The 12,951-nt window shown below is 42.0% G+C and overlaps 1 protein-coding gene across 1 annotated transcript; it reads left to right on the top strand.

The window, feature by feature from the left end:
* Window positions 1-166: 166 nt before the first annotated feature.
* Window positions 167-11,932, top strand: LOC143006763 (uncharacterized). The gene is made up of 10 exons (XM_076158039.1): window positions 167-234; window positions 963-7,182; window positions 7,283-7,385; window positions 7,631-7,712; window positions 7,794-7,899; window positions 8,132-8,263; window positions 9,033-9,122; window positions 9,722-9,865; window positions 10,001-10,185; window positions 10,263-11,932. The coding sequence occupies exons 2-10, from the start codon at window positions 964-966 to the stop codon at window positions 10,429-10,431; spliced, it is 7,230 nt and encodes a 2,409-aa protein (XP_076014154.1). The 5' UTR covers window positions 167-234; window position 963; the 3' UTR covers window positions 10,432-11,932.
* The last annotated feature ends 1,019 nt before the right edge of the window (window positions 11,933-12,951 follow it).

A 12,951-nucleotide genomic window follows, 5' to 3' on the forward strand; every position in this document is an offset into this window, starting at 1 on the left:
CTCATCTTGAGCTTTCATTATGCGCGTAATTAATGTATTATGTAGTTCTAGTACAAACATCTGTAATAACGTAATAACATATGTAATAAATTACCTCTCACCTTTTTTTATCTCAGGTTTACCAAATTATAGCTGAAAGAACAGCTACGTCACTTCCCCTATTCCCCTCCGGAAGTACAGTTAATTTTTATTCACAGGAAAAAAACAGCTGTTGTTGAAAAAGAAAACATCAAAGTGAGTTTCATTGTCGATTATCCTGTATTTGTGTTCTCCCCGGCAGTAGGTTCGTGAGGACTTGTGTTCGGAGCCCCCACGCTCTCTGTCCGCCTCCTCCTTTTGTGACTTCAAACAGCGAGTCGCGTTTTGCTCATTTGTTGCGAGTTGCTGCTATTAGCATTAGCTCCGCTCACTGTGGACTTCCCAGCTAGCACACTAGCCGCTCTTAGCTAGCCAACTGAGCATTTCTACTAGTCCACGCTAAGTCCTCATGACAACAATGTAGTGAGGGTGCTAACTAGTCCTCGGGGTAATGAGTTACGACACAGACCAGTTGGTTAAACGGATGCCGTACCCGGTGAACCGCTAGCCACCGAGTTTAACTGCGATTGATCAGTGTTTACGTCCATCGTTAGCGAGCCTGGTTGCTTGTTAGAAAACGCAGGTAATGTATTGAGAAAAGATAGGAAACCACCCTTAGTCCACATCAATATGTCGCGATGGCTGCTTTACTTGGTCAGCGGCACTGATTTACATCGGTCTGGTCACATTCAAGACTGCTGTCGAGTCATGTGAACTTCATCCCACTTCATTAATACATCATTAGTGAGGAGAGAACGTAACAGGGTTGGCCGGAGAAATATGTGAAGCTTGGTTAATGTTATTGGATTGTAAAATAAGTACATTGTACACTTTGCTATGTCATACCTATGTTATCAATCTAATATTGTCAAATGTGTTTACAGAATGCCAGCCCCAAAGAGAAGATTAACGTCTGAGGATACTCAGCCCAAGATGAGAAAGATGGATGAGGATGAGGACGAGGAGGATCCATCATCCCAAACTGCACCAGCTACTAATAACAGGACCCTTAAAAGAGAAGAGCTGCAGGAAAGGACAGCAGTCCCACAAACCATGGAGAATTTGTCTGCAGAAGGAGAACACAAAGCACCCACACAGAGCTCTCCTCCAACAGGTCCCAGCAAAAGCTCGTCCGACCCGCCTGTCAAAAAAGCCAAGCTTCTGAAAGCCACAAGTGCCTCCTGTGGAGCAGCTTCCTCCAACAAAGCCAACCTTCAAGCCCCCCAGAAGATACAAGCCAGCCCATCACGAACAGCCTCCACAGAATCTGATGACGAGTTAAGTAGTGACGACACTAAGACTGATCTATTTAGAAGGAGAGATGATGGGGACAAAGCACGCTGCATCAGGAAATATTCGAATCGTGTCAGAGCCAAACGCAAAGCTGAAGAGTCATTGTCTGACCTGCTGGAGACAAGCCAGGGATCATCAGCTGCACCTGCAGACCCGGTACAGATGGACCACAACTATGGTCGATGGGGAGCCGGTTCTCCAAGTAATTCACATGCGGGTGAGACTAATGACAATAACAAAGGGCCTGACAGTGAAATAGACATCAAAGTAAACTCAGTTAATATAACTACACAGTCACAGGAAGCTGTACACTCTGTAACAGAAAGTATGAAGATCAATATCCAATCTGAGAGTGAAGCTAAAGGAAGTGAGAAAAATGCAGAAAGCCAAAAGCTAACAGTTCAAGAAATAGCAGCATCAAGTGAAGTATTAGACTCTGTTAATGGGACAACAGCAGATAAGCCTTGCATAATACCTGAGAGTGAGGCAAATGTAAAGAATGATGACGCAGAGTCCATCACAGAGCCTAAAAGCCAAAATCACGTAGATAGTGAAACACTAGCTTTGTCGGAGGAAACACTAGATTCTCCTCCGATAGTTGTGAACTGTGACAGCCAAGGCCGGGCAGATGAAAGTGAGATAATTACAGAATCCACTGGTAGAGCAGAAGGTAATACAGATGTGGACATAGAAATTCAAACGAAGACCACAGAGCCCCTCTCGCAAGAGGTGAAGTCAGATATACAATGTGAAAGTAAGCAGAGTGAGCATGAAACACAAGGAGTCTGTGAAGCTGTTGTTGTTTCAGCAAGTCATAGAGAGGGTACAGACCAAGCCAACACTGCACCAGAACAAATCCCGGCCGTAAGGAGTAATGCAGACAGTCCGAGTGGGGAAAATGTAACAACGTCAGAGACTGACTTCAGTGTTAAAATTCAGGTTACTTTTAAGGACGAATCCAAATCTGAACATATCATGCAGGACCAAGTGTGCAGCGAAGGCCTGGAGACAATTACCAACTCGTGTGACGGTGTGAACGCGGTTGTTAGAAATCCCGGGGATAAGGTTGAGGAAAGTGTAAGGAATGAAATGGAACTCGTGTCCACTCAGTCCGTTACTGTCGCTGGGTGTTTTGTTGAGGCACAAGTGAGCCATGACACTGCAAAGGTGATAAACAAGACATCGGAGGACTTTGCTGAATGTGTAACAGCAGATTGTGAGGGTGTTGATGGGGAAATTCAAAGAAAGGCGATCTCTGAATGTTTCACAACCCCAGAGGATGAAACAGACGTGGACACACAGACCAAAATAACATCAAAGGAGATGCCTGACCTAGTACCTAAAGAAGAGACACAAAACAAGGGGACCCAGAAAACAAATGATCACACTTCAGACATAGTTGAAGCACAAGATGTGATGATTGAAAATTGTAGTATGGACAAACGAGAAGAGGTGAACTTCGACGGTGCAACAGCACAACAGAGCCAAATCCAAAAGGATGTTCAGGAAACAGTGACATCAAAGCAGATCTCTAATCTAGCCTCTACAGTGGAAATCCAAAAGCTGGTGAGCCAAGAAGTCAGTGTACCTACGACAGACGCATCTACCACTAATACTATGGTTCATGAGGATGTTGTGATTGAAAAGTCAAGCTGTCTGGAAGGTGAAGAGGTGAATTTGGACTGTGTTGCTGCAGCAGTGAATGAAATGGAAATGCAGACATCAGCATCACCAGAAATCTTAACTGCGGCACAGATAGTGGAAACACAAAGTCAAGTGAGCCACGACGTCATGCAGCCCGCTAAGAACGTGAATAATGAACTTCAGAGAGATCCAGTGGTTTTGGATTGTAGTAGCAACAGATCTGAAGACACTGTTGATGCTGAATCGGTTGCTGCTCCTGAGAGTAAACTTACCACGCACACTGATAAGGTTCAGGAAGACCTTAATATTGAAAATACTGAACATGAAGACAAAGTGAAGTTTGAATGTGATGCTGTACATGAGTGTCAAATGGAAATGCAAACTGCAACGCCACCTGATATGTCTATTTCAACACCTCAAGTGAAAATAGAAAGTCAGGACAGGCAAAAGGTAGATGAACCTAATCCAGGCGCAACTGATGAAGTTCAGAAACATCAGATGACTTCCAATTCTCACAGTAATGTAAATGGCATTACAACATGTGTTCATACCACTGAGAATCAAATGGAAACGGATTTGCATGCTACAACAGTAGTAGAGATTTGTAATCCATCACCTGTTGAAGTACAAAGCCGGGAGAGCCAAGAAGTCAGTGAACCCTCTACAGATGCTGAAGTGAAAGAAAATCTAATGATTGGAAGTTGTGAGGTTAAAGAAAATGAAAACCAGGATACGGTGGAATGTATTGAATTTCCTGAGACTGAAACACAAATGGATATGCAGAGTACTGCAATCCTCGATGAGATTTCTAGTGTAGCAGCTACACTGAAAACACAAAATCGGGAGAGAGTGGAAGTCTGTGACACTGTGGCCTTATCTAATGAAGCAGAGAAACATCTACCTCCAGTGGATGATTCTCAAAGTATCGGAAATGACAACCTGGCTGAGACGGAGCCTAATGCTGGGGATGCCCAAAGGGATATGGATGAAATAACTGGATCAATAGCAGGGAGGGAGGACACTGTCCAAGAAGAGGGAGCGGGAAGGGTAGTGATTAATGAGGCCACAGAAGAAGCTACATTAATTTCTAGTGATACAGTTAACAAAACAGTGAGTAGTTTAGAGGGAGAAAGCGGGAGCAATGAAGTAATGTTTTCTGTTTGTGGCCAACAGGATGACAATGTAATTCAAGCTTCAACAGAACAGATCAAGACTGTAAATCAGTCAGAAGTTGAGCTCCAGGAAAGTCAGATAGTGTATGAGGCCATTAGTAGTCCAGAGAGCACTGATGAAAGGGAGGCTTCTACAGTGTTAGAAAACCATCATGGTGTATCATTACTGGACTTTCAGAGCGCAGAGACCCAGGAGACAACAGATCATTCACCGTCCGTCTCTACTGATGTTGAAATGAGTCACCCACAACTAGAGAGCAAGAGCAACAAACTTGGTTGTGTCTCAGACAGCCAAGCAACAGCTGAAATGGAAATACAAACTAACAGTGTGACAGAAAGTTCCGTCTCTGAGCAGTTGGAGCGGAAAAATGCTACTGTGGATGCAAAACAAGTGGCAGTGATCAGCTCCAGTGATGATATCAGCATGCCAGATGGCCAGTTGGAAGAAGTGAATGAAAGTAGCGAAAGGAACGGACTTCCAGAGTGCATCGGTGCCACAGAGACTTCTGAACAGGTGCAGGGGAAGATGGGACTGCAGGAGGTTCCAAATATTACGGTAACAACTGCAGCCGTCTCAGAAGTAGAGATACCAGATAGTACATCTGAAGAGTATGTAATATTGGAACCAATCAGTGTCCCAGAAAATGAAATTCATTTTGATATTGTGACTCAAGCAGCAGCCGAATCAGGGCTGTCTCCCTCACTTTCAGAGCAGTGTAATCAAGAGGCTGCGTTAGTAGGCAATGGAGACAGTCAAAAGATTTTGAATGGTTCTGACCAAATTATCTTTCCTGACGCAGGAGTGCAGCAATGTCAAATCAGTGTTGAAATCAAAGAGGCTACAGTGGCCAATTTAAGTAAGGGCTTAAGTGAAAATGTAGAGACCAGTTTGGGAACGGAAATTGCACATGCACCACCTGTAAAGGACGGTGTTCAATTGAGCAAAGCTTCAGATCATTGCAAACAAGCGCCTCATATGATGGAAGTTAATACTGCAGAGACTGAGATGGCAAACTCTCATGCTCATGAACATTTTGAAGGCCCACAGGAAAACTGTGAAGTTGTCATGACAGAGAATGCTGAGAGTAACTTAGACTCCCAAGAAGTGCAGATTCTGGAGGACATAGAGATCGGTCATGAGATTGTTGTGGTGTTTGATGAAAAGGAAGATAGTGACATTACAATAATAGATAATACCCACAAAACATCTGAAGTGGTCCCTCTTCAAGCAGCTGACGCAAAGGATAAAGGGAAAAATAATAATGACACTTCGATGTCTGGTAAATCAACTGATAAGACTAAAGATGATCAAAAGGGACAGGTGGTGGAAGAAAAGCCCATGAAGCAAAGAATGAACACGCAGGCCAGAACCAAAGCTCGCATTGCAGCCGAGAAAAAGGCTGCAGCCGCTAGAACGAACCGTCAGCAGCTGAACCTCCTAGCACTGTGTCACGAGATTGCTGAAGACATAGCGACAGACAGCATGCTGTTAAAGAAGATAGAAGAGGAAAAACAAGCAGCAGCGGCCAAGAGTGAGGCCATGAAGAAAGAAAATCCACCTGTTAAAACACAGGATGCAGACACTATCAATGTTGCGACTCCTGCTGGACCAGAAGCTCTAGCCGGAGTTGCAGAAGACCGCTCTCCTTCTGTGACCCCCGTCAAAGAAGCTTCTGAAGCCCAGCCTACGACAGCTGATTCCACCGAGGACAAGCCTGCTACAGAGCCCCCAAAGAGACGTTTCTTCATAACCCAGATTACAGTGCCACTGAAGGCACATGAGAAAAAGAGGCTCACTCGATACCAGAGACTAAGGCAGGCTGAACTTCAGAGAGAGAAAATGTCTTGGGCACGTGTAAAGAAGCTTAAGTCTGAACAAGCAAATCAGATGTTTTCAGACATAGACTGGGAATCACCTCTGTCTCCATTTTCAGTGGGTCCTGCGAGCACGCCTCAACCACCTGTAGCCAGTCCACCTAAAGCATCTCTTCCAAGTCCTTCCCCAGCAAGCAAACCTGCAACACCCAAGGCAGAGCTTCCAAAGTCTGAGATTCCAAAAGCAGAACCAGTCAAGGATGAACCCATAAAAACCGAACCCACGATAAGCGAAACACTTAAAACTGAAACTGCAAAAACTGAAACTGCAAAAACTGAAACTGCAAAAACTGAAACTGCAAAAACCAGAGCTCAGAAATCTGCAACTCCCAAGCCTGAAACGCGGAAAGCAACCCCTACTGACAAACCTGCCCCAAAAATGACCCGATCCGCAGCCAAGAGGTCCCTGCCGGCAGTGGCCCCTCCCATGCCTAATGGGTTTACTGCTGCTCAAAAGTCGAAACCTGATGTTGAGTATAAGCCATACAGACCCCGGCCTAAGTATTCCTTCGATGACTTTGAACTAGATGATGACCCAATACCAGCACCTCAGTCAAGGCCCAGTCCTCAGTCAAGGCCCAATCCTCAGTTTAGGCCCAGTCCTCAGTCAAGGTCCGGACCCCAGGCAGGCCCTCAGTCAAAACTCACAACTCAGTCTAAACCGGCACTTCAGTCAAAACCTATGGTTTCATCACAACTCACCAACCAGACCAAACCCAAAGCTCAGATTAACTCAACTGGACACACCACAGGTCAGTCAAAGTCCACCGTTTCAACTACCAAACCTACCATTGCCACAAATCCACAGTCCAAGCCTGCCATTGTAGCAGACCTTAAACCAAAGGTTGTTGCTACTACTGCAGGTTCATCCATGCCCGCTGCTCCTGGTAATGCCCAGGTAAAGCCTTCGGTCTCAAAGTCTCAGTCTCAGTCGAGGGACGTTTCAGTTCCTAGTCAGTCGAAACCTGCTGCTTCTGCTGCACCACAGTTAAAGCCCACTGGTACAAGTCCAGCTCAGCAGAAGCCTTGCGCTGCATCAACAACTGAGCCTGCCATTTCAACCACAGCCGAGAAGAAGCCTGTATATGTTCCAGGGACACCAACAGAGGGCAAGAGCAAGGTAAATCCGTCAACATCTGATGCAAAGATAAATCATACTGTACACATCAGCAGCATTGTTGAATATCCAGGCTTTAATCAATGTCTTTCCTCTTACCTAGGACTCTGCTGATCTAGTTTCACCTGCTTCCACATTTTCCATTGCCTCAGAAGAGCGTGTAAAAGCTTCAGATGACATGCAGCAGTGTGAAGAAAAGCCTGCAGGTATGTTTTACAATTCTGATGAATTATTATGTGTTTCCATCATATTCTAGTCTCAATCAGATCCAGGACTGACGCAGTCTTCAGTATTGCTTTTATTGAGCATCATGTAAAATTCCCTGCTGTATTAGTATAGGTGCAATACACTAGAGTCAATGAAAAGTTTTGTTTTGTCTATAATTTCCTTGACTATTTCTACATCATTGTAGACACACACTGGCTTATAAAAACATTACCTTTTCTTACAGTTGCTGATGTTGATCCTTCTCCAGAGAATGAAACCGGCACAGTCAAGATAGCTGAAAAGACGTCAGAAAATCGTTGTCAAAAGTAAGAAATCACAATGTCCTAACACATATTTTTTCCTCTCCTATTAGCTACTGGAAGCTGAACTATTTTTTGTTAACACAGCAGAGCCATGAAGCTAGAAGTTGGTGGGACTCTGTCAGATGCTTCCCTGCACAAAGAAGTCAAGAGACTAAAAGAGGCAGGCAAAGACGGCAACCAAACTATCATTGTGAGTGAATTCATGTATTTTATCATCTTATGGTTAAGAGAGAATCTGTACCTTATACACAGTAATGAATTAACTACCTGTTGTTGATCACAATAATGAGATAACAGAATAGGGCCTGGTCGACTATAGTACTGGAAGTGGAATTGATATTATTAGGTCTAAAAAAATTCCAATATAATTCTGTATTTTTAAGAAGTCATTCAGATGTGAGTGATCCGCCTTTCTCTTGTAGGATGCAGGACAGAAGCATTTTGGAGCAGTGGCCTGCAATGTGTGTGGGATGCTCTACTCTGCTGCCAACCCCGAGGATGAGTCTCAGCATTTACTCTTCCACAACCAGTTCATCAGCGCTGTCAAATATGTGGTGAGAGGAAATTTACTTAAACTCACATAACTAGTGATGTCATACACACAAGGCAGTTACTTCTATTATACAGTATGTAAGTAGTATGAACATTGAAAATAAATACATACTAGAGTTGCAAGCAACTTTGAAAGGGGTCCGAGCTTTCAGATGGTTATCTTAAACCATGGCATGTCGGCATTGGGCCAGTTGTAAGGGAATGGCATTTCAGGTGAAGTGGAGAATATTTTGGGGGTTCTTTTCAACAACAATTTTCAAATTACTAAGTCATTCTCAAATACTTGGTTTAACAGAGACATAACGGTCTTCAGTAGAATAATGATTTTCAAAATGGTACGTTTGGGAGTAGTGTGGCTCAGGATGTTATTGGTGCTATGATATTGTGTAGGTGTGTCATCAGAGTTGCCCTGAACACAACCATACACAACCGTCAGTCAGTGTGAGTAACAATGGAAAATACATATAGTTTTATAGCCCCTGAAATGCCATGCATAAAACCGTTCCAAGGTTCAAAGGTGAGACTTGAACTTTCAGTCTTCCGATTTGCAAGGTATAAACCATTACGTTTTTGTGTTCACTAAAGCGCCCCCCCCCCATGGTTGTCAAGTGTGATTTTTGTCACATGGTTAGATCTTGTCACATGCTAGCTCATGTCACACTTCGTGCTTGGACCCCTAATAGCACATACGTAAATAACCCTGGTAAACTCAATCAGAGCGCTATTGAACTTTTCCTTAATGTTTATACACCTATTTTCCTTGTGTTTCAGGGATGGAAAAAGGAGAGGATCCTGGCAGAATATCCTGATGGCAAAATGATTCTTGTTTTGCCAGATGATCCAAAATATGCTCTGAAGAAGGTATGTTCACAGAAAATTATCTTTGGGACAACGACAATGACTATCCAGTATTACTTAAGGCATGGTGCTTGCCATACGAATTTAGGGTTTAAGGTTAATTGGCTGTTAATTACCTCAGAACTATTAAACCACTCTTAAATTAAGTTTAATGGCGGTATTTAATGGAGCTGGTCTGCAGGCGCTTGACTGTGGCTGCCAGCTGCTCACAGTTAGGATGAGTTAAATACAGAGAGCAAAATACAATGACAATCAAATCTTCTTATAACAGCCGACAATGTAAACAATGTCTTTAACACGACAATGGAATTAGTCAAGCAAATGACATGGAGCTAGACTCCCTGAATAAGTCATGTTGAAGGACATAGTTGGATACAAATCATTCTTTAAATTTATATAGGAGGATATTGTTGGAAAGCAGGTGAAAAATTATTAACTTTCACAGCACATACTGTCTGTATACTGGCAATACTGAAAAAGGAGATACATTGCAAGACACTCATCTACAGTAACACATTATGATAAGTGCAACTGAAGACACCTTTTCGTATCGTAATATCAATGCCCATCAGTGTACGATTGTTTCACTGCTTGATCCTCAGGTAGAGGAGATCAGAGAGATGGTGGACAATGACCTGGGCTTCCAGCAGGTGGAGACCAAGTGTCCTTCTCAGACAAAAACCTTCCTCTTCATCTCCAATGACAAGAAAGTGGCCGGATGCCTCATAGCAGAGCACATTCAAGAGGTGAGAGACAGCCATCTCACATCAATCATGAAATTTTGTCGCTGTGTCGCCATGGATTGTTAATTAAACCTGATTGTGCTTGTTAAATTGTGCTATCAGGCCATTTATACTGTATGCGTTTACAAATCCTCACAGGGTTACAGAGTGATTGAGGAAGCTGTGCCAGAGGGTTCAGAGGGAGAGAAGCTGATGTTTGAGCGACAGAGAGCTTGGTGCTGCTCCACCGTCCCAGAACCGGCCATCTGTGGTATCAGCCGCATCTGGGTCGTCAGCATGATGAGACGTCAGGGCATCGCCTCACGCATGATCGAATGCCTGAGGTTAGTGTGAGGGTAACTCTTGTTTACCAAAACAAAAACATTTACGTGAAATTAACCCCTCTCCTTTTTCTTGACAGGAACAACTTCATATACGGATCATACCTGAGCAAAGACGAGATCGCTTTCTCTGACCCTACCCCTGATGGAAAGCTCTTTGCCACACAATATTTTGGCACTTCTCAGTTTTTGGTATACAATTTTGTTAGTGGAACACCCTCAACTCAACCCAAAACCGATGCCATGTGACAGTCGGTAAAGGTAAAAATGGAATTGGACTGGAGCTGGATCTCATTGAGACGCTCACTGACCAGTAGGACCTGCCCTCACTCAACAGTGTCACCAACTTGACATTGATACAGGCTTTATTTGTGTAACTATAAAAAAGTAAATTAGCTCATTAGAGAGGTTGCGTATTGGTTTTGATCTCAGGATGAAAACAACAAAGTGTTGTTAAAAATATTAATTTACCCTTTAATCCCACCTTACATAGTATTTTGAAACAAATAATATTTTCTTTATACCTTTCTTAAGTAAAAGAATTGGGTTTATTGGAAGTGTAGGGTTTACATGGATGAACTGACAGCAATAGAATTACAAAGAGAAGCATAAGATCGATAGACTTCATTTCAAAAGGGTTATTTTAGAATATTTCCATCATTCTGCTATGTTTTCAACTTTTACATCCTGTAAACTGTACATGTGTACATTGAGGGTCTTTTCATATTAATTTCTTACTGATGCCATCATCGCAAAGGTCACGACCACAGTGTCACAATTTCACTGTCATGATTTATTGTAATATTTCAAATTAATCGCATAAACCAGTTGATATGATTGGAGGGTTCAAGAAGAGATACAATCTGATTGAAGAGATGTGGGTTAGAAGTGTAGCTTGGGCATTAATTGCGTGCTCTAATTTGTTTTAGATCACTTTGCCTGAAATTAGCTGAGCCATATACTGTACACCATTTAGCAGGGCATTGTAGCCTATACTGTATGACTGATGTCTTTTAATTTCACCCAGCCTGTCTATTGCTTTGAATGTGCCTGAAAGAATTATTGTTTTCTTTTTTTTATCGTTTTTCAGATTTTATTTTATTTTATTTTTTATCATGTGCTGATTGGCAGCGTCTGGCTTAACTTTTAATTGAGTTTGTGTAGAATATCATGTCTCTATTGCTTAGTAACGGTTAATAAAATGTATATGAAATTATCATGTAGATTTATGCATATTATAACAAATTTTATACTGAATGAGATGGGCAAGGTCTTAAAACTCAGGTTTTAAACTGTATTTGACTGATGGCTAACGGTTAATGTCATCCAGCCTTTGTGTTTATAAATGGGAATATTTGCTCAGTGATCAAAGGTTGAGAAAAACATCTGCCACTCTACAGCATAATTGTAATCCATCCATTTTTGTTTTCTTCTTCCTTCTTGTTAATGCAGTCGCTTTTAGAAAGATGTGTCATCTAAGAAAAAGAATTTTGATTTATACGAAGCTGTTATGTAAATATTTATTTAAATAAACAACTGAAAACATTGTTAGAACCATTCTTATAATGAATTGTGTGCACTTGTATTAGAAGTAAAAGAGGAAACTCCATGAATTGCCACAAGTGGAATTTGAAGTTGATGGTGAACGCCATCTAGTGGATCATAGTGTAAAACAATGGGTTTAAATTCCATGTATTCCATGTGCTGTATGTTAACTGTTTTGAAGGTAAATAATGATTTAACAGAAATAATAATTCAATCTGGATCAGGATGTTATTTCTTAATAAATGTTAATTTTAAATTTTAAATAAGTATGAACAGTTTGGAAATGTCAGGAATTATGTTCTATTTGTAGTTGGAGATGTAAATGTGCTCCTTTAAGTGCATTCCATAGGGCTCCTGTCACAACACCGACCAACTCGATGGCAACTTCAGAGAAAGCAAACAAGCTTAGAACAACACGGATACTTCCTCAGACAGAGTGAGAAAACAGAGCTGTCATTCCTCCTCACACATCTGAAACCAATAGGGAGAAAACAAGCTGGGCCGTTCCAAGGTGCCTTTGACACCACAGCCACCTTGACCTGGTGACTTTTTTACTGGACTCTTTTACTGAGGAGTCTTTCGGTGAAATTCAATCCAATCCAGAATTCTCAGGGATCACTTGGACTGAAATGATCAGCCAAGAAAAAAAACCATTCACAAATACACACTTTTATTGTCACACACAAGACAAACAGCTGCCACATTGTGAACCATAAGACCGTTAGTCTTAACTAATAAAGGATAGGTTATCTTAGATATGTAATTCAATTACACATAAATACATTATATACACAAATATACAAACCAACTATTTACTGAGAGTTACTAGAATCCACAAATAATCTGTGAATTCACATGCTCTGAGACTAAGAAAAGAAACGGCATTGTTTCAACCTCAACCGTGACCACTTGGTGAACTGTTCACTGCGTGTGATGGGATTGGCCTCAGTGCATGACATCTGTGGGGACTTGATCTGCACTAAGGGTTTTAAAGAAAGATTACTATAATACTCCTGATACTTGTGTTGACATGCATCCTAAAGAAGAAGGAGCTGATCTTCAGTGTGCATGACAAACAATCAAGGTGTAGTGAATGTACTATACATTAACGTACACAGCTAATACTGGTTTACATTATACAAGGGAGATACACACAAGCTCTGGATTTACATGTCATATGAATTAAGTTGAAGTCGATGGGTAGTGCATTTGTTACATATTGTT

The sequence above is a fragment of the Genypterus blacodes genome, unplaced genomic scaffold, assembly GCF_046128005.1.
Source record: "Genypterus blacodes isolate CSIRO-AG114 ecotype Tasmania unplaced genomic scaffold, CSIRO-AGI_Gbla_v1 ptg000076l_1, whole genome shotgun sequence".
In the NCBI taxonomy this organism is placed as follows: domain Eukaryota; kingdom Metazoa; phylum Chordata; class Actinopteri; order Ophidiiformes; family Ophidiidae; genus Genypterus; species Genypterus blacodes.

Bases quoted from the DNA above. Each gene is read 5' to 3' on its own strand.
- LOC143006763 (XM_076158039.1), top strand. From the start codon at position 964: ATGCCAGCCCCAAAGAGAAGATTAACGTCTGAGGATACTCAGCCCAAG. The intron at 7,713-7,793 runs GTAAGAAATCAC...TTGTTAACACAG, and splicing joins TCAGAAAATCGTTGTCAAAA to CAGAGCCATGAAGCTAGAAG. The intron at 7,900-8,131 runs GTGAGTGAATTC...TTTCTCTTGTAG, and splicing joins ACGGCAACCAAACTATCATT to GATGCAGGACAGAAGCATTT.